Here is a 22,914-nt window from a genome sequence, read left to right on the forward strand (position 1 = left end):
CCAATAGATGGGCTAATCCACAAAGTGACAAGGACAGATACATCATACCTGCTAGAATAAACAAAAATAAAGGTATGTCAAATGTGTGAAATTTTCCATTTAAAAAAATTATGGGAAATGCAAAACAAAAATTGAGTTCTATATTTTAGCGCGAAATTTTTCCTTGCGTCTATTTTGGATGCCAAGATGGATTTCGCTCTATAAATAATAGTGCAAAAACCTAACGCTCCACAAACAACAGCCTCTTGCATGCTTTGTTCATTCACATTAATCCTTGGATTCGGCTATTGGGATTTTCATCCAGGCAGACTTGAAATTATGCAATATGGCGTAAGGGAATAATTTAGAGATTTTTGTGTAGCAAGAGTACTGACAATAGCAAAAACTTTCAGGAGATTAAGCCGGTTAAAACAAAAGCAATCATGGAGGGTGGACAATTCGCAACAGAAAATGGGACAAAGCTATACAAAGAAGTGCAATTAAGTTATGTTAAGATGTGGGGCTTCATGGGGCTTGGCCAAGCCGTGGACCAAGATGGCCGCCAGGCTCTGAAGCTTCGTCCGGCTGCTACAGCACAATACGTCTGTCTCGCACAATTGGGATCGCCAGGAAGGTGTGACCCACAGCGTTAAATCCCCTCCAGATGGTGCCGCAATGCACCCGATTTGACCACCTGAGTCTGCCCGCAATCCTGTGAAAATCGATCCGGGAACCTGAGAGGAGGGGCCTGCTCCTTCCTCCGGCATGGCCTGTTGGAGCTCCCAGGATACCTGCGCCTGGAACATCACTCGGCACCCGGTGGAGCCTGTCTTGACACTGGAGCCTGCGGCGGTTAGTGCAATGCTTTCTTGGCCTCCCCCGCCCCTCTAGACCCGCTTCTGCTGTCACTGCATGCTCCCCCTATTAGTTTTCATGAGAGATGCGCTCACCCTTGCCGACGCTGCTGGAGGCCCCTGGGGAGACAGGGTTATCGGGCAGGCCTGGGAGGCAGCCATCCGGCGGCACATTGTGTCTGTGGGGAGTGGGTGGCTGAGTGTGCTGCGAGCCTGCTACTGCTCATGATGCGGACCGCCGGTGATGCAGCTACATAATTGGTGGCCTCTCCCCTGGACTCAGTGTTGTGAAGTGGAGGAGCGGGCAAAATCACACACCGCTAGGGAGACAAAAAACTGCACAGCAGCTGGCCACTTCCCAGGGTGGGGTCACCTCCAAACGGACCAGATGATGCCAATGACACTACTAGAAAATTGCACTTTCCCTGCCTGAGTACTTAGAACACCTCATCAAGCCTAAGGCCCCGCACAGCCTGGGGGATCACCTTAATTGTTGGGCAGTTGCTCAAAGTGCACCCCCTGCCAAGAGGTCTTCCCCCCTACCCCAATATTTGGCTATAAAAACTCCCGGACATGCCTCTGGTGCGTACTGCAGGCGGGCTGGGGATGGGATCACCACCTGAGTACTTACACGATGGCTTTCTACTCACTACACGTCGGCTGCTGCTATGCCCATGCTGCATTAACTTGGCTCGGCTACGTTACGCCATATTGCCTAATCCGGCTAGCTATCGTCATCAACGGCAGGCTCGTCACTCTGTCAAGGTCACACAGGCATGGGCAAGAAGGATCCCAAGCAGAGAGTGCCTACATTCCCCCTAGCCACAAAAAGTGCACAAGACCACAGGGCCACCATGACGGAGGGTGGCCAGGACACGGCCGCTGTGCCTGAGACCACTCCGACCCATCCTGATCTGATGGCGGAACTCAGAGTCAAGTCAAGTCACAGGATTTGATATGCTGGACAAATGCCTTGACTCGCTAGGGGCTAAACTGGACATTCATGACCGTAGGCTGAAAGCCGCGGAAGGCCAAATCTTGGACCTTGAAGATGGAGCCGCGCAGTCAACGAAACGTCTGGAGCGCATGGACAAAATTTTATAGGACATTGCAAATAAAAACAAAGATTTAGAAGCACGCAGCCACCAAAATATTCTCGGCATTATTTGGGTCCCGGAGTCGACAAACATGGGAAGAATGGACACGTTTGTTGAATCGTTGCTCTGTGACATTTTTGGAAAAAGGCCTTCACCCTTTGATTTGTTGTGGAACGCGCTCATCGCTCCTTGGGACCCCGCCCCAATCCTGGCTGTCCACCTCAGCCTATCATAGCATGCATCAGGAACTTTTGCATTAAGACTGGCTAGAGAGCATGGGGAACTTACCTAGCAGGGCTCCGCTGTGTATTTATTCCCAGACTTCACAGTTATGGTCCAAGAAGCTTGCCGAAAATATTCTGGTGTTAAGGCAACACTGAGAAATTTGGGACTCCTGTGTGGCATTCTGTACCCTGCATGCCTATGAGTTTACATTAACGGGCGGTCCTGCATATTTGACAATCCCACTGAGGCCCGAGCTTTTAGCAAGACCTACAAAAACTCAGACGGCCAGCGCGAGAAGCTGGGGCCAGCTCTTCTCCTTCCCAACAGAGGCTCTGTTGTGAGTGTGGATGTTTTCTCCAACGATTAATCCTTATGCCTACTCCTTTTTCATTTCTGGTTTTTCTCTACATATAGAGTGGCCATATGCCTCAACTAAGCTAAATGATAATGGACACAGATAAGTAATGTGCCTTTCTATTATTCTATGCTGTACACCGTTGGAGCTTTGCCTCTCCCCTAGGTGCGTAGCACACGGTTGTATTCACAGATCACAATGCATCATTCTAAGTCTTGGTATTTACATACAAGATGTTTACAGGATGCAATAGGTTATTGGTTACTATGGTTGATACCTTGCGATTGGGATGCGAGGTTGGGAGGGGGTGGAGGGAGGGGATGTTTTTCGAACTTTTAGATGCTATTTGTTAGCCAGCTCCATGTACGATCATCAGTGGTTGCTCGCTACTCATCACACTTTCATTGTAATGCTCTATGACATGGATGTCTACTGCCCCTAATTTAGTGGACTACTCCAATCTGTCTCTCATTACTTGGAACGTGCGGGGACTCGACAAGCCCAAAAAATGTAAACACGTACTGCATTATCTGCAGTGGCAGAATGTGGATATAGCCTTTCTGCAGGAGACGCATCTGCCCAGGTCTGACACCACTCAGTTTGCAGTTGGCTGGGGCGCACACCGCTTCTTTTCCAATTGCAGCACGTATGCTCGAGGCACATCGATTTTAATATACAAGTGACTCCCTTTCTCCTTGATTCGCAGCCACAACAATAGAGAAGGTTGGTTTATAATTGTAGTGGGCAAACTGATGGGCCACATTGTGACTTTAGTGTGCATTTACGCTCCTAACACCGACGGCCCTGAATTTTTTCAGGAATTAGACACCGCCCTTTAATGCTTGGGCACTGACAGTTTGCTACGGGGGATGGAGTTTTAACTTACTCCTTAACCGTACATTAGACAGTTCCTCCGGGGCTGCAGACACCAAACTCCATGCACGTCGGGTGCTTTTAGACACCTGCAAGACATTTCAACTCTCGGATATTTGGAGAGCCTGTAACCGACAAATCCAGGTTTTACACACTATTCTGCCCAACATGACACTTGGACCAGACTAGACTTCTGGCTTCTTGCCCTGAGCCCAGTCATGTGGTACAAAGCAATTATGCTACTCCCCAGGACCTATTCTGATCATGCCCCAGTCTTGCTTAGACTCTGTATTCCCAGACCACAGAGACCTGAGCGGCAGCGGAGATTCCCCAGCAGGGCGTTGAACAATTACTTGTTTGACTCAGAAATTAGAGACGCAATTGGGGATTATTTCGATTTAAATACTGGGTCAGTGGGCACATGGGCGATGCTTTGGGAGGCCTTTAAGGCCTATATCAGGGGTGTTGCCAAATCAAAACATGCTGGGGAAAACTCTAGCTAACATCGGACAGCAGCTGACGGCGTTGGATACCTCTATGTTTTTTTCACCAGACGCTGCGGAGGGTAGACAGCGTCGTCTGACATTATTGGTGGAATTTCTAGACGCTGCAGATTGAGAAAACCATTTCCTGAGTAAATATGCAACAGCACGTAGGTATGGCGAAGGTGAGAGGCCAGGGTGCACATTAGCGCAATTGTTGAGACCTTCATATTCCAAATCATACATCACAGAACTCCGGGCCGACTCTGGGCAGATCTTAGCAGATACATAGGATATACGGGATGCATTCCTAGTATATATATATGATTATTTCACGGCGATTGCACTGGTATACATTGAAAAATATATCCAGTACTTCCTTGCTGAGCCATTTTCCACAGGCTAAATAATCAGTGTGATAGATTCATTGAACGGCTCTACGGCTCCTGGCCTCGATGGTTTCACAGGAGACTTTTATAAAAAGATACAAGGATATATTAGCCCCGAAGCTCCTGGAAGTATACAACGAATCCTTAGAACGGAATTGATTGCCTCCCACTCTTAGAGAGGCACTGATTGTCTTACTGACTAAACCTGGCAAGGATCCCCTGTTGTGCGGGTCATACAGACCTTTGTCACTATTAAACTTTGATTATACAATATAGGCAAAAACGATCGCCATGCGACTCGCTCTGCTACTGGACAAAATAATATTCTCAGCCCAATCGGAGTTTATGCCCCACAGATCTACCTCTCCAAATTTGCAAACTCTCTTTGCAGTCCTACACCGAATTGATCCGGAGACTCCAGCAACAGCAGTCCTGTTAGACGCGGAGAAGGCCTTCGACCCCCTGGAGTTCATAAATCTCACTGCTCTACTATACTCAGCCCCTACTGCCAGACTGCGACTAAATGGCACGCTATCCCACTCCTTTACCTTATCCCCAGGCACCAGACAGGGATGCCCCCTGTCGCCACTCCTATTTATATTAGCAATGGACCCTCTCGGGTCCAGGAGCATAATTTACAGAGGGGGCTCCAATTCAACACAGGACCTTTATTGGTGTCACTTTATGCAGATGAAATTATATTATACGTCAGAGATCCCCAAAATAACTTAGAACCACTAATCAGAGAGATCATCAGGTTTGGCAGCTTCTCCGGCCTTGGCATAAATTGGCACAAGTCTATAATATTCCCCCTTACCACAGGTACAGTAAGATGGGAATGCGAGTTCCCACTACACTGGTGTTCTGACTCAGTAAAGTACCTGGGGATAACTATACACTTGAAAACCATGAAAATTATACGGTTGAACTACGGCACGGCCGTACACATATTGGATAAGCAGGTAGACATGTGGCTAAGGCTTCCACTCTCGATTGCTCGGCGAGTCACACTGATTAAAATGATTTTCCTGCCCAAAGTCCTGTATCTTTTTCACAATATTCCTATCCCACTAACAAATCAAGTATTCAAATCAATATACACCCATCTTATACGATTGACTTGGGGAGGTAAACGGCCCAGGGTCCGCTGGGAGATAATGACACACCAGTACCACAGAGGAGGCTTTGGAGTCCCCAACTTTCATTTGTACTATCTGATCGCTCTGTGCAGCTATGCCCACTCCTGGTTTTATCCTGAAGCCACGATTTCTTATTTATGTCCTGAGGTGGATCTGGTCCTGCCGGATACTTTAAACACGGTATTAACCCTAGGTTACCCATGTGACCCTACAGATATTCAGATGGTCTCCACTACCAGCAGGGACTGGCAGAAGCTGGTCAGAGTACTGAGATCACCAGTTCTATACTCCCGAGCCTACCGCCCCCAAATAAATGTTGGATTCCTATTACTGGGGAAAGGTTAGTACAGCACACTCTCTCTCTGTTCGACATGTCCACTACTGGGGATTTCTACTCCGAAGGGCAAGTATTTCCCGTTTCAGATGGAGATAGGTTTAATGAGGCTTCCTTCATGGACAAATGAGTGCTCACTCGCCTTCACTCAACTCTGAGGGCTAATATCCCAGGCTTTCCCGTCGAACCTCATCCATTCACCCCACTTTCCACAGTACTCGATAGCACAAATGGGGAACATCTAGTTTCCAAGATCTACCGGGCATGTTTGGCTCTAATCCCAATGCGCTATGCTCAAATAAGGGCTGATTGGGAGGCAGACATGGGCCACCCTATTACTGATGACCAATGGGCTGTATGTTTTCTACAAACCAAGTCAATCTCCTTGAATAGGCGCCGTAAACGAATCCACTTCAAATTCCTATGCAGAATATATGTGACCCCTGCGATGACACAGAAAATAGATCCTGACAGACCCCATTGCTTAAAATGTAAATCCCTGCACGCAGACTTTGTGCATCTCACCTGGACTTGTTGCAAAATAAAAAATCTATTGGGCTGAAATCTATCGTACCCTTGGAGAAATTATAGGCTTAGACATTGAACCTACTCCAGAGGTAGCATTGTTGGGGTACGTGATCAACATCCCTAAGCCAGTACGGAAATTCACTGCCTTGGGGCTACTACTGGCCAAAAGAGAAATAGCCCTTAAATGGGGCAAACAATTGCTCAGACGCACAAAGAATGGCTGGGCAGCCTTGCATATTGCAATACCAACTACGACTTATAAGCATCCACTCTTCCCAGTACATCCCGGTCACAGGACATTTGGGGTCCTTTTAAACACTACACAGCAGCAACACAATTGCAGCCCAGCACTAGAAAGAAAAAAAAAAAAAGATGTGGGGCTCGGTGAGACCTAGACACGGGGCTCTGCAACATCTAGGGCCAAGCATCAAAAATTTGGGAATAATCTACGCCATGAAACATGTTCAAGAAACATCAAAATGGGGGAGGGTGGGCACTAATTGACATCAGATGTGTGGCCAAGCCACAACAGTAGTTAACAGAAAGAGGTGCAGCTGTGCAAAAAGATACTGGAATCGGTGAATCACATATTTTCACATGATACTCTGCAAAGTAGTAATACTTCGCAATCCATCCTATCTCAAACCATCCTTTCATTCCTGGCTTTTCTTTAATTTTGTGTGTATGGTGTGGTACCTCTCTACGCCATCACGTTTCATGTTCTTCTGGTTTATTCACCTCTTGTTGAAAGGCATTTATATTTTTGCCCATATTTCTCTTGCCTACGTTTTCTTTTCAGATTTTCCTCCTCCAGCTTGTGGCCTTTATTCTGTCCATAATTTTCGATTTTACCAGTCTTGTTTGCTTAAACTTCTTCTGTTCTGCCTGAAAGTGTGTGAGTAGATTTTTTTGTGCTCAAGTATTTCTCGCGAGCTAATGGACATGTTTAAGACTCCCATTCTGAATAAATGTGATATCAGTTTTATTTTTAACAGCTCATCTCCTGATTTTTGTGTGACTCCCATGGCACCTTGTTGTTCTTTGTTTGTTCCCCTTTCTTTGTTCCCCTTTCTTTGCCTTACAGCTTTGCCTGTTGCTTTCATTGCGAGGTGTTAATTTTCGCACTTGCCTGTCAATGAAGCTTATTTCATGAAGTGTTATTTACGACTAGATGCTATTCACAATCGCACTACACACAGTACTGGAGACATATAGTTGGAACTAAGTGACAAAAAGATGTGGTGCTAAGTAACAAAAGTAGGTGGGGCTAGCCAACAAAAAGCAATGCTGTCATGCTAGCAGATGCTGCAGGGCTATACATCAAAAAGTGGTGGTATCAAACTAAATGAGGCTGAGTTAAGCCACAGCAAAATTAGAGATTAAACAACAGTCGGATTAGAGGGAAAGTAAAGCCCAGAAGCAATCCAGAATTTGAACTTCAGAAATGTAGACAAAGGCGTTTATGTTGTCATAAGGACTGATGTGGAGACAGGAGGTTAGAAGCAGGTATTGCTGGGTTGTTAAGGTTTTTATTATCAGCAAACAAGATCAGTCTGTTTGGATTTACGAGAAGGAAATTGGGGAATGGTCCGGCGAGTCCCCATTGACATGGCCTTCATGGTAATTAGGTCAAATCACAACACAACCTGCCCCAATTTAGGAAGCGCCTAAAGACCTGGCTTTACCAGTAACTTTACTCTGAAAATAACGGTCTTCTAGTATTTTCAGTGCCTAGATACTTCCGGGTTATGTCGTGCTTTAGAAATCCTTCATTTAATTTCATTCCAAATGCTTGAGCTTCCAATCTCTAGTCTGAGTGGGCTGAGTGGACCGTTGGGTGAGATCCATAGAACAGAGGAATAAGTAGAAGATATTTTCGGAACTATCATTGTAGTTCCCGCCTTATAGATTGAAATCACCTCAAATGTGTTAGAGTCAGAGAGAATAAGTGGATTACTAATGTGCACTATACATGTGTCCGTAAAACTGAAAATGTCACCCGAGGATAATAGCATTGGGACCAATCGACGGGATTTGCAGCTGTTTGTTCTCCCCAATCAGGCAATACAAAGAGGCATAGTTGTGAGTGGCAACTGCCCAACACTGTACTGTCTGAAATGTCATCTATACCTCTGCTAGGCTACTTTCCAGGTCACAATGCAGAAAAGAGGAACCAGTAGGACCATGATATTGTGAAAAGTGCCTTTCGGCCAAGCCTCCGTTAAGTAAAAGAACATCTAGTTTTTAATTAGTAATAGGGTCACACATTTTGAGTCTATGTTTCACTGTAGGTCTGTAGTAGTAATAGTAGGCAATGGAAAGCAGCATTGGCTGGGAATATAACTGAATTTGAGAGATTACTATGGTTAACTCATTTGCAAATAAATATTCTTTGGAAGTCTAGAGACAGAGACCACTGTGATGGTAGCAGTAGCTACATAGTCCCTGCAGTGGAGCTCATTGGTGAAGTGGCAACTGTAAACGTCAAGAAGGTTAGGTATATCCTAATTGAAGAAGTAGTGGCTCGGTCGGTAAGGAGGACGTTCCTGGTTGTCTCGCTGTATGGTGTGTGAACAAAACCCTAGGCAGTCAACAAAATGGGCAAACAAGTAATATAAAATGACAACGAAAAACCATACATGGAGAATTAAAATATAAGTAATCATGATTTTAATGAACACAATTAAAAATCATATAGGTAACTGGCATAACCACTACCGTATCATACTACCGTATCATACGGTAGTGGTTATGCCAGTTAATTACTTATATTTTAATTCTCCATGTATGGTTTTTCGTTGTCATTTTATATTACTTGTTTGCCCATTTTGTTGACTGCCTAGGGTTTTGTTCACACAGTATTATCCCTGCCCTAGGAGTTCATTGACACCAGTGTTCAGGGGGTCCTTGTTTTTTTCAATCCTGTCTCGCTGTATGGTGCACATGACAAAATGATGGTTAGGTGAATGTGGTCAGGACGTCTGACCAGGGAAGCAAAATGCCGAATTCAGATTGGGAGAGAGAATTGTGCCATTTTCAGCTAAGAGCTCAATTCTGCGAAGAAGAGGGTAGAAAAAAGTGGGATTTTGAGGAGTTTCGTGACCTGCTGCAGCTGGTGTCCGACAAGACGAGGTTATGATTCAAAAGTGAAGTTGAGATGGTCAAAGCTGACAGAGACCCAACTTTGAAGACAGGTCAATTTATCTTCCCATTGTCCAAGGAGGGGCACACTCTATGGTACGAATTAGATGATAAAGATAACATACTCAAACCAAAAGCAATATAGCAAGATGGGTGCTAGCTTTGGGAACATACTGGGAGTAGGTTATTGAGCTGCAAGAGAGGAAACGTTTAATAGAGTAGATGTATAAGGAGGAAGGGTGGGTTGAGAGGGATCTTATTTTGAGGGCACTATCAGAAAGTGGGCAAAAAGAATCTATTGCAGTTGGTGGCAGATAGTGGAATTACCTGTTTCATCAATAAGGGAAGGAAGAGAGACAGATGTGAACGTTGGGTGCGTTGATTTGAAGAAGACGACAAACAGGGAGGAGAGAGGCAGAGGATAGACAACAACTTTTGAGAGCTGTTAATTAGTAATAAAGGAAAAGGCTGAGAAGTAGATGACATAATATGGGAGTGAAAGGGTGCAAGGGGAGAGACTGAGTGAGGAGAGGATGAAGGCCATTATAGTATGGAAGAAGAGGGAGGGTGGAGATGAATGTCAATGATGTCAGGGTTAGGTCATGAAACTCAAAGTGAGCAAGAGGACTGAGAAATTCTAGAACATAGCAGTGTCTTAAAGCAAAGATCAAAGGGGCACAATTTGCCATCATGTCTTCTTCCTGTGGTTGTAAAAAGAGATACCACTAAAGCTGGCTGAGGCGGAGATTGTTATTTTATGGCCCTAGAAAATCACCATCACACCACATAAGTTAAGATAATTGATGTAAGTTTTGGGGCAGGGTTTTGTGTTGAGTGTAGATTATAAGGTCAGTTTTATGTTTCCCCTTCCAATCACAGTGGTATTGGTCAGCACTAAGTGTTCGGGGTACTCTCTCGTGTCCTTGTTTTTCAAACCTTCGTTAGTGAGGTTAGATGGATTTGGAATATTATATGAGGATGGTGATTGCACGTTTGAGATGACGTGCTCCTTTCTATGCTATATCCATATTGTTTAGTTATGAGTTACAGAACTGACTTGCTTGAAAACCATCACGTGGTTGCTTCTTTCAGCCAGACCACTTGGATTAGTACAAGTAGGTTTGTGAGAATAGGTTGATCTGATTGAGTGCCCAATAAGTATGTCAATTCGATCTGTTTAATCAGACTTTTAACTCGTTTATTGCTATTTGGACTTCACTATTATCATTATTGTCCCTTTTTAGATCTCGCCTAGCGTTGTAGCACATGCGCTGATCGCTTGGTGCGACCTAAAGTGATAGAGAAGATTTCAGAAGGGGACTTGAAGCCCCGCTCATCCTTTTCATTGCGTCACATCAGTGTTTATGCTAAACGCTGGCTTCCCATTGAAAAGGATGCTTTTGGGCCACTGCCCTTTCTCCCTTTGGTCCAGCCCACCCAGACTGGCTAGTATGCGTTGTGAAGCAATTTCTTATCTCTACATCGGCCGCGTGTTTATTTTTGCATCACGCTTTCACTTAAAGTGAAAGCGCAATGCAAACATAAACAAGCGGCTGCCTTCCTGCAACAGCGAGCGCTTGTTGTTTATTAAGTCACTCCTCTCTTTGCATGATATTCCTTTTGCGCGCGTGATCCTTTATCAATGCATCAAGAATGGTGTTCTTGGGGTCGCATATGATTCCTTGGGGCTTGTTCCCTGCATATGCCGCCTGTTTTCGTCCCCATCCCTTTTGTTGTTATACGCACTGGCTAATTATCTTGTGCGTGCACCGTGAGCCTGCCCATTTCTGTGTGCCCTAAGGTGGTCAGGGTACCATCCATGTGCGATGTTCCCCATTGTCACCCCGAGTGTTTTCACGTTGGATATATTACACGGCGGCTGCATCAGCACCCAAATACTGATAGGCCGGGGTTAGCTGAGCTCGGGGCATTGTCAGAGTGAAACGTGCAGTGCGTGTGTGCATGTAAAGGCTTCGATGTGTGTGTGTGAGCATCCCACCCCCTGCCGCTCCTGATGTCTGTCGGAAGAGGGAGTGGGAGGAGGGAGAGGACAAAGATGGGCTTCAGTCGCTAACCTTAAGGGTGTGTGCGCGGAGCAGCGATGGCTAGCTAGTGCTTCGGTGGAGCCTGCATCTGCAGAGAATGCACACACCGCAGTGTATGTACCACAACCTGCATGCTCCTCATCAACAGACAAGCGTGTGCTAGACAGATGGCAAAGGACAGAGACTTGAGCCTTGGGTACCACCTTCCCTGACCAAGTTACATAATTCTGTGCACGTTGTCACCCTACACCCCACTCCAGCACCAGTGGTTGTATTTAACCCTGTTACGTTGAAACTAAGTACCCTGCAGCTCTCACCTGCACAGCACCATCCCTACTTACAAGATATTGTCAGTAACAGACACGCACTATGCAATGCAATAGGTGTTGCTTTTGGTATTGAAAATAACAATGGCTTTTAATTTTTTAAAAGGCATTGCCATTTACAATGCCAATAGCTCCAAAATTCACAGTTGCGAGACCTATTGCATTGTAAATGCTTGTTATTAAGAAGGACTAATAGATTTTTATTTTAAGACTGGTTACATTTTAGCCATTTAATCAGCTATTTAAATGTTATCTAGTTGTCATGCAATAACCTTTTTTGTCAATTTAAATAATATTTTGGTTAATTTTGCTATGATTTGTAGATCCATGTGAAGCCTTTTTTAAGACAGTTGCTAGGGTTTTTGCTGAGAACAATAAATAAATAAATAAATAAACAAATAAATATTAACTGACTTTGTACCCGCCTTGTACAGTGTTTGTGACGGGGGTGGGTTAAGAGAGAGCCATGATTTAGGAGAAAGAGGGAGTGTGAGCTAAATGTTACAACCTAGAACCAGCTATTGGGAGGAAAGTGTATGCTTAGAGAGGAAGAAGGGTAATAGCTTATTGACAGTGGTAGCAGCGGTAGCATCAGTGTTAAACTAACACTGAGTGTGCACTAAGCCTGACATTAAACAGTAGGTTATGCACAGGAAAGTCAGATACCATCTAAAATCCAGTAACAGACTATTCAGGCAGTTTAAGGGTACAACAACCAAGGAACACTGTAAAATGTCACCTTGGTGATAGTGGGTCAAGGGCAATTTAAAGAGAGCAGTGAACACAATGGCATGAGAAGCCCTTATGATCGGAATTAAAGTAGTGCTTCCTGAATTTTGCTGCATGGAATGGTTCATATTGGTGATAAGAACTTTTAAATGTTAATGCAGCCACATAAATTCAGAGTTAGGCCGGCCTCAGTTTCAATGCCTGACAACGAACACTACCCTGGGATGATTTACCTCCGCAATTAATGGCCTATAGCTCTTTTTTACTGCCATCCAAAAATTAAGCTGGAACTCCTATGAGAACCATGTATATATGGGAGGAAGATACCCGTCTTCCAACAGATGTCTTTGAGCTAATAGTAATTTGCAGCCTGCAGTAGTCATGAATTAGGGGTTACCTCAATATCTGTTAGGTCAGGCAAGCATGAGTAGGATTTCTTCTATGTTGATAAAACTTAGAAAGGGCATTTCAAAATCCCCTTCTCCCAGGGCATAAACTCGGGAGTCCTTTGAAACAGTTCATCCAGAGTGGGAGAGTTGTTGTAAACTCAGGAGGAGCTGGGACACACCAGCATATCATCCAACAAACTATTACGGAATAAATCACAACATGCCTGAATAGGGTGATGACACCAATCCTATCTTGCATGCCTATCACAGGTCTGTTCTCCCAATTTATATAGGCAAAATGGATTGTACATTTTAGTAACTCACTTACCCGCTTGACTGTGGTAAAGACTCCTGAAGACCAGGCGTGCCACACTCCCTTCTTGAGACTCACCAACACAGTTGGTGCCTCCTGGCACAACCCCCAGGTTGCTGTAGCTCTACATGCCCAGTGTCCATTACATTGCTACTCACCACTTCAGTCCTGGTGGCATCACCCTTCTATGCTAGTGGCCACTGTGGAGCACAAAATATGCGTACCCCGACCATGCCCAGCCACTTACACTGGGATTTCCAGGCTAAGCTGCAAGTAGGCTGCAAGCACACCTCTGGAAAGGAATTTATAGACGAATTCTGAACATTGTGTTGTGTTACTACTTTCAGTCGAGAGAATGAGCGAGTCGGTGCTGGAACGTCGCAGGCCATGGCGGCATGTTATAGCTCAAAGCTCTGCTGACCGCCAAGCATTACAATATAGGTCATTACACTTCTGACTGCAAAGATTGCCAGGACCCTTCAATCATGCAGCATTGACCACTGCTTAAAGTCACCCCAGTCGTAGGCCTTGAAGGATGCTAACAGACTGCAGGTCCAGCCAAGGAGCCTCGGATCAGTGGGACCATGAGCCGCCATCATCAGCCTGGATGGCCGTCCTAGGGCCATGGCTATTTCCCATACACAGTATTTCCCGTACACAGTACTCACAGTTGTGAAGGAATTTTGTTCGGAGAGAGTGCTTCACTGAAAACAAGGGTTTACTATAATAAGGGTAGCAATCCGAGTGGTCCGTATGCTCGTTTGAACAGATAGAAGAATGTAAAATGAATTCTTACCCCTAGCTCACTTCACCGCTTGGACAAAAATGACTGCAGAATTAACAAACAGGAGGGTTATTCTCCAGGTCCTTCAACTGAAAGGAAACAAAACCTTCCTCGGTTGGGCCAATGACTATCTCTCATTAAATAATACATTACAAAATAGGTGTTGCAACAACTGCGCAAAGAGAGTGTGCAAACATTACGGGCTTAAACGTCGATTTTAGTTCATCTTGAGCATGTATATTGACGGAAAATAAGAGCGCATTTTTTTCTAGTCTATTTGCGATCAAACTTTCAAAAAACACTTTCTCCAAACCACTGAATGTTTTTGTCTAATGGGGATGCAGCTGAAAATAACAAAGTTGGCCATGTGCTTTATTTCCTCTTGTGGCTAGCCTCTTTAAGAAAGCATTTTTTTAAAGAGAAAGGAAATGTATCCGCCAAGAAAATGTACGTCAAGAGAACACATTATTTTAAAGACTTAAATGTTCAGCGAAATGCTAGGATATGTTTTGGGTGGCATCATTTTACAAGAAATAACAAAGCACGTTTGCCTCTACTTACCAGATTGTCCTGGGTGTTAGTCTTCCCACTGGAAAGGAGGGCGAAATTATAGGCAAACAGGGACAGAAGGAAGAGGGGAATCATGTAAAACTCAAAATTCCAGACAGTGACGAGAAACACCTGGAACAAAAGGAGTAATTATTATGTTTTTGACATGTGTGAAATTACAAATTATGCTAAATATACCCTTTACCTATTGTCGAAAGAAATATGCATATTTATGTAATTTTAAGCAGAGACTCTATTGTAAAACTAATTATTCATAAGCATGTCATATTTAAACTTTCTCTGCCTACCCTGTAGATATTGACACAAGCTCAAAGAAGACAAGAAGTTGTTTAAAGACAAGTTTACTTTTGGCACCTTTTACTTTTCAGTGGAAGGAATAAATACATTATTTACCTTAACCATTGTACAGATTGATAAAATCTTCCCTCTGCAGAATCTTATTCTGTTGAACTATTTGTGGCCAAAAGGTTGCAAGCTCTAAAGTATGTTCCTCTATCTCAAACTGCCTTTGTGCGGTACATAGACTAGGCATCCTGGTATGGTTGTGCAGTGCAGAGCAGAGGCCATATTATCAAAGATCGATCAATAGATCGCTAGATACGGGATATCTGCCGGCTGAACTTAAGGAGGCGCGGGTAAGACCCTTACTGAAAAAACTGGGGTCGGATCCTGCGGTGTTAAATAATCACAGACCTATTTCCCAGCTGCCCTTTCTCTCAAAAATCCTTGAGCAGCATGTCCTACAATCCCTGTCCCTTTATCTGGAATCTTACCATCTACTCCATGATCGACAGGCAGGCTTTCGAGCTCATCACAGCACCGAGTTGGTGATGCTCTCGGTGCTGGACGAACTAAGAGGCATGGCTGACTGTAAGAAATCGAGCGCCCTGATCTTGTTAGACCTATCAGCGGCGTTCGATACTGTCAGCCATGCCTTGTTCTTGGATAGATTAAAGGACTTTGGGATTAAGGGCTTGGCCTTCCAATGGTTGAAATCCTTCCTTACAGGAAGGACCCAAAAGATACAGCTGGGGGATGAAACATCTGAGATGGGGATTTTAGAGTGTGGGGTACCGCAGGGGTCTGCCCTGTCCCCGCTTCTATTCAACCTCTATCTGCAACCGCTAATTGCTTCACTGGCCACTATGGGCTGTAAAGTCTTTAACTACGCGGACGATACGCAGTTGCTGTTAAGTATCAACGACACCACGGCTGCACAACTCCAATCCCAGAACATCTTGAGGTTCACAGTGCAATGGATGACGGATAACCTTTTAAAAGTCAACCCTGACAAGACCGAGGTCTTAGTTATCCCATCCACTACTTCACCTTGGAGTGACCTCTATTGGCCTATGGAGTTAGGCCCTGCTCCAAAACCAAGCTCGTCTGTAAAAAGCTTGGGGATTAAGTTGGACGGTGATCTGTCGATGGCCCCTCAAATCTCGTCGGTTGTGGGCAGCTGTACAAATATCATTCGGCAACTGCGGAAGTTATCCCCTATCCTCTCTCAGCCTATGATGCGATCAATAGTGGCTGCCATTATCATCTCCAGAATCGATTATGGCAATGCTCTTTATCTCGGCCTACCTAAAACTCTTACCAGTAGGCTTCAGGTCTTAATGAATGACGCTGCCCGGTTGATCTTTAGACTCCCGAGGAGGTCTAAAGCTACTCCCCTATTACAAAGCCTACACTGGCTTCCAATTAAAGAAAGAGTGGAATTCAAGAGTTTATGTACAGCCCACAAGGCAATCTATGGCAAGGCTCCAGCCTACATTAAAGATCGCCTGCAGCTGTATTGCCCTGTGAGAATACTTCGGTCTTCGGACTCTCAGCTTCTGACCTGCCCCCGCTATAGGCTAGCGACGAAGGGAGGGAGAGCCTTTTCAGTGTTAGTTCCCCAGCTATGGAACAGCTTGCCTGGGGTGCTGCGTGAGGAAGGAAATCTCTTACGATTTAGAAAAAGCTTAAAAACGCTTCTGTTCAGGAGAAGCTTGAGCATAGTATAATTCAGTCTTGATCTCCGCTCCTATCTTGTTGTGTTGTTTATACCATCTTTCCTAGCGCTTAGAGACCTGCAGGTGATTAGGCGCGATATAAAATTATATTAACAATAACAATAACAATTAACAAAGTGCCCCAGTGGTGCAAAAAGGCACGTGAGCCCATGTTTTGGCCACCCATGCCACTTTGGAATTACAGAAAGGGCTACAGAACACACATGCAGCTACTTCAGTACAGATTGCAAAAACAATCTTAAGGGAGTGTTTTCTTGGAAGCAATGGGGCATGGCCCAAAACAAATGAGGAAACATTTTCCCACTGCCATTTTTCAGGCGCGGGTGCAAAGGAGATGTCGATGGAGGGTGGGGTATTGTCTGTACACTAAAAAAAGGGGTTGTGTACAGTCAGTGTGCCTGACAGCAAACATTGGAAGAAGGGAAAGAATGTCACATAGCACCATCCAGACATCCACTGCAACAAGCATGGCCATTAACTTACTGCAACCACCATCAGGTGGGTCTCTGACCCCCTTTCCAATGTGGGTTGAGTTACAGCCTGTACATTGAAGGGTGGACTGGAGGATTTAAATAGCTAGTATGCATTCAAAGGCATTCATTGTGACAGGGTGAAGTGACACAATCTGTGTCAAGTGCATACTCTTGAAGATGCACCATAAGGGTTGTATGACCAAGATTTGACAGCTCCTTAGTCTTTGCAATTGCATGTCATCAATGCTCCTGTAGAACCTTAGGTTCTGCAATAGTTCCCATCACACAAAGGTACCAAAAACACTCAGAGGCAAAGAAGGGGCACAGCCGGGGCATAAAGATTCTCATGTGAGGAAAAATAGTGACCATTAGAATCATCATTATCATGTATTCTACCAGATAGTAATCTTCATCTGTAGATTCTTAATGGTGTAAAAGTTTCTGCCAGCCAATACCATAAAAATCTGGATTAAAAAGGGCATAAGATATTTTTCTGAAAATAAATAAAGTTCTCAAAGATGTGCCGAACTTCTGTTCTTTCAAACAATGCTCTGGGATGAGCATGAGAAAGAGTATAGTTAATGGTTTAGAATGTAAGAAGCCCTTCAAATCTTTTAGATTGTAATAATAGACCTTTCCTCTGGTGCAATGAGCATTAAAATTCCAGCAAAGTGAAGTTTGTTGGCACCCTCATAACTAGCTGCGTAGCAGGCCGTCATCGACCGAAATGAAGTTTGTTTGGAAACTAGGGGCCTGGTTTAGAGTTTGTCAGATGGGGTACCCCGCCACCGTACAACATGTGCCATTGAATGTAATGCACTTGTAATAAGGCAGACGGAATATCCGTCTCGTTTGCACAGAGTATGAAATTCCTCAAACTCAATTAGGCCCTAGGTATCTAATGACTCATACATTTTAGGATCAAGGCTACGCAATTATTATTTAATCTTTTAAAGGATGAGGAGCTAAATATTCAGGAATCTTTTTTGTTTTGTTTGCATAGTATTGCAAAACCTACATGTTGGAGACATGCATTGTAAACTGGCAAAGACAAAACCAGTCACTGGTTACAAGTAAAAACATTTAATGAGGGAAAGTGCTGCATACCATTTTTGTCATTTCTGACAAATAAAGGCTGATATGCAAGAGAAGAACTAAATAAACAAGATGGTAAGAACAAGCCTCGCAAGAGGGGGGTTGGGTGTAGAAAACACAGAGAGAGGGCGGAAGAGACCAAGAGGAGGGAACCAAGTGCAATAAATCAGATTATACTGAGGATGTGTGGGGGGAGAACACCCCTAAAGCTTTCTTTGTGCTACAGATAATCAAGTGCGGTGAAATAAATACATTGCAGTCTTTGGCAGAAATGGGTATTAAGTGAAATGGTGTGTTCTGGGAGAGAGGTCTGGTTGGGTGAAATGTGCCAAGGAAAGAGATGATTTTTCGAGCTGTTGGACACTACAAAACTCTTTGGGTGATGAGCTTTTCTAAGGAACAGATCTCAATTGGATGTACTATGGGTGATGTTTGTGGGCAATACAATGCATTCTGCCAGAGAGACATGTAGAGGCAGTACATGACTTCCAGAGAGGGAGAAGGGAAAGACTGAAAAATATGTTGCTATAATGATCTATGGTAGGCGATGCTATGTGTGAGAGAGAACTGCAGGGATGATGTGCCCTAGGAAAGATACTGAAGTTAGCACATATACGATCCTGTCTGTACATGATGTTATCAGATAAAACGATCTGCAGAATGTGGGATGTGTCATGGGAGAGAGATTCAGAGCAAGAGAGATGAGCCTATGGAAGGAGGTCTGCAGAGCATAAGAATTTGGAGAAAAAAAGATCAACATATGATGTCTTTTGAAGAGAGTCATGCTTTGGTGAGATGTTTCTTGAGATCAAGATATGTGAATTTTATGTGTCCTGAGAGAGGATCAGCAGGGGCTGAAAGAGAAGGGTGAACGATCGAGAGAAAAACAAAAGCCAATTAGTAGACTTTAAGGTCCCTGGAGAGTGAAATCTCTAGAGGTTGACATGTGCCCAGGAATTTATTCCACAAGGACTAAGGTGTTGCCTGGAAGAGAGAGCAGCAGGTAGCACAAGGTGATCTTGTGAAGAGATCCTCATCCATGGGTGAAGCTTACCTTAAAAAGAGACCTACAAGAGTGAGATGTACTGTGTGACATTCACAAAGGGGGGCGAAAGGCCTTGTGAGACCATACTGTGAATTTGGACTTTCTGTAATGCAGCACACTAGGAGCCCACCTTGCTCTTGTAGCACCACTGTGAAAGCTTTTTGTTGTATTAGCATCTTACATATTAGTGTGCTTTGCACTTTAAATGTAACATTCTACTTAGATCCTTATGCCATGTTGGTGTTCCATGTTATTGTATTCTAAGAGTCAGTTATTTGCTAGCTGCAATGGGAACACCAACTACTCTTTTGCGCTCATAATAAATATTAATGATTGATTTACAAATCATTTCTGGAAGACTACTTCTTTTACAACAGATGGCGACGATCAGCTAGCAACCTGAAAGGAGCGCAGAGTGAGTTATTAAACTCGGTTGGTGGAAAAGAACCGTGTTGTGCTACTCCAAGAATTGTACAAAGACAACATTGGACTCTAAAGAAATTAGTAAGAATTTGTTTTATGAGTGATTGTTGCAAAACTTACTGCTTTGTTTTTATCTGCTTGCATGTCTTCTCTATGGTATTCTGTTTTCTCTATGCTCTGCTTCTATTCTAGAACTGTCATGCCTGCTTGCTGTGCCAGAGGTTCTCTTGTGTCAGTTGGAGAACTGGTCAGCAGGCGTTGAGTCTGTGTTTTGCTGTGCTGTGCATTAAAACCTTAATGCTAACTACTTGACTTGAAGACTCCTACATACCACATTTCGGCGACTTGTGGCCTGCTGCTCAGTGAGTCTTCGGTTTTTCCTCCTCTGGATCTTGAAGAAAGCCATTTCTGGAGTGGAGAAATGTCGCAGGAAAGCAAGACTTGACCGAATTTAACGAACCCGACATTGTTTTCTTGGGCCTTCATCAAGTCCTTCATTCGGCGTCATTTTCGGCCGAAAATGAGGGCCCTCCTCAAAAAGGGTTGTAAGTTTGTTTGGGGTTCTGAACAAGAATCTTCGTTTTGCAATATCAAAGATGATATTTGTTGTGCGGGGATTTTAGTGCCATTTGACACTAAGCGCGTTCCTACATTGATGGTTGATGCAAGTGCATTTGGATTAGGTGCTGTTCTCCTTCAGAGACATTGTGGTGAGGAACGGCCCATAGCTTTCGCTTCTAGGACTCTTTCTGCTTCGGAGGTAAATTACAGCGTCATAGAAAAGGAGGCTCTGGCAGCTGTGTGGGGTGCTCATTATTTCCGCACTTATCTCTGGGGAATGAACTTTGTATTGAAAACGGATCATAAGCCCCTGATTCGCATTTTAGCTCCTGGTGGTGCTGTCAGAGGTTCGCCCAGGCTGGCAAGGTTGGCCGCAAAATTGCAGGAATTTCACTTTGAAGTTCAGCATGTTCAAGGGTGGAGGAATATCCAGGCTGATTGTTTCTCTAGGTTACCTTGCGCTGATCATCAGGATGCTTTGAAGGAGGATTTGTTGGATGAGAGTGTTGCTTGGGTGCATGATGTGACCTCTGTCGGAGAGGGCACTTTTTCTAAGCAGGAGTGGCTCGATGCTATGCAAAAGGATGTCACCTTGAAGGAAGTGATGTATATGGTTAAACATGGCCCCAAGAGAGAAAGTTGTTTGCAGGTCTCTGTTCGCCCTTTTGTCAAGGTTTTAGAAGAATTGTCCACCCATGGTGATGTGATTCTTATGCGAAATGATAAGTTTGTCCCTCCATCCGAACTTAGAGATAAGCTTATTTCTATTGCTCACGAGGGCCATCTTGGTCAGACTTTGACTCAGCAAAGACTGAAAATTAATTTTTGGTGGCCTGGCATGGACTCACAGGTGTCATTGTGGGTTGAACGCTGTGTCCTTTGCAAAAACGGCGAGAAGAGGTTGAAAGTTGCTGTTGGTTCTGCCATGGGCAAGATTTCAGGGTCAAATATTCCTTGGAATACCATTTGTTTGGATTTTATTGGGCCCATGTCTGAGTTGCCGACTAGCTTTCGTTTTGCCATAGTTTGTGTGGATGTGTACAGTAAGTGGGTTGTTGTGGAATTCGTTAAGGATATTATAACTGAAACGACAATTAATTTTTTGAAATCTCTTTTTCAGGGAGAGGGGTTTCCTAAGGCTATTGTCACTGACAATGGTACACAATTGACTTCACGTGATATGTGTGCATTTTTGACTCATTGTGGTGTGTCTCACCATAGAACCTCTCTGTATAACCCTCAAGGCAACGGTCTTTGCGAGAGGGTTAACAGATTGGTTAAGGGTACTATTCAACTTGCTCTTTCTCGTGGTGGCAATGTCCTTGAGCTTATCCAGGATATGCTTTTTGCTTATAGGACTACTGTTCATGGCGGTATGAATAGGTCTCCTTTTGAGATCATGCGGGGAAGGGTCCCTGGTACCAAGCTAATTCCATCTTGGATCAAAAGTTTGTTTGAGGGCACACATGCTGAAAGTACACAAGTCGACAAACTGAATCACTTTGGGCTGTGTGCGAGAAGTCACATTTCAAAGGGGGACTTAGTGAAAGTCAAACCGGGTGGGGTTTCGAGAGGTTTGACTAAGTTTAAGGGCCCTTTCTTGGTTAAAGAAGTGTTTCCACATTATGTTGTACTTGCCAATGGAGAAAAGTGGAACTTGCGGAGGGTTGCTCTATTTCAGAAAAATGAATCTTTCTTAAGCCAGGATGCCTTTTGCCCTGATTTTTGTGAGGAGAGGGGTAGTGGTTATATGCTTACTCCCTCACTGGAAGAATGTACTTCATTTTCTTCTCCTTCTGACAGGGTTGGTGATGGTGGTGGAGATGTTTCCGATTCTGGTTTTCGAGACACCATCATTGATTCTTCTTCTCAAGTTTCCCTTCCCATTTCCTGTCCTAATGTTCCTAGGTATCGTAAACCTCCTGCTTATTTAAATGATTATATTTGCAATTAATTCTGTTTTGTTCCCTTTTCATATAAGGAGGGAAGATGTGTTGTAAACTTACTGCTTTGTTTTTATCTGCTTGCATGTCTTCTCTATGGTATTCTGTTTTCTCTATGCTCTGCTTCTATTCTAGAACTGTCATGCCTGCTTGCTGTGCCAGAGGTTCTCTTGTGTCAGTTGGAGAACTGGTCAGCAGGCGTTGAGTCTGTGTTTTGCTGTGCTGTGCATTAAAACCTTAATGCTAACTACTTGACTTGAAGACTCCTACATACCACAGTGATGTTGTAGCAGTGTGAAGAAAGAAGAATAATTCATCCGATCTTTTAAAAAAAAGAGGAGAGAGTTTGAGAAGCCTTAACGCTGTTTCAAAATATTTACACATCTGAAAGGGGAACTTGTGTAGGATTTAGAAACATGTTAAAAGGCAAGCTTCAAGTTTTAACGCTAAACATAATTTTTTTTAATAATGCGAATGAAGAGTTCAACGTGATACAGTTAATATTTGAAAAATGCTTACCGATTATTCCATTCCACGAAGAAGTGTTCGAGCATTCTCTTCTGTATGTTATCTGAAGTAATCCTGACGTATATTACGTGGAAGCATGTCACCGTTACTCATCAAGCAATGAAGTAATCACGTCAATAGCGTCATTAACGTGGGGGCCATTTTATCTTGAACAACAGGTTGCTAAGCAACAAAACAACCTTTTCACACGGAGAAAGCCGGAACGGCGGACAAGACGAAGTGAAGTATTTGGTTTTAGGCATAAAAGGAATCGGACACCACCACTGGTACTGTAAT

General features: G+C 44.0%; 1 protein-coding gene across 3 annotated transcripts in view; it reads right to left on the reverse strand.

The window, feature by feature from the left end:
- Positions 1 to 22,914, reverse strand: part of MCTP2 (multiple C2 and transmembrane domain containing 2) — an 895,323-nt gene that overhangs the window by 146,022 nt on the left and 726,387 nt on the right. For all 3 annotated transcript variants that reach the window (XM_078683148.1, XM_078683146.1, XM_078683147.1), the window contains one exon: positions 14,544 to 14,663. In XM_078683148.1, coding sequence (XP_078539274.1) covers positions 14,544 to 14,663 — 120 coding nt within the window. The remainder of the gene's footprint in view (positions 1 to 14,543; positions 14,664 to 22,914) is intronic.

This window comes from Lissotriton helveticus, chromosome 3_1, assembly GCF_964261635.1.
Source record: "Lissotriton helveticus chromosome 3_1, aLisHel1.1, whole genome shotgun sequence".
Classification (NCBI taxonomy): Eukaryota; Metazoa; Chordata; class Amphibia; order Caudata; family Salamandridae; genus Lissotriton; species Lissotriton helveticus.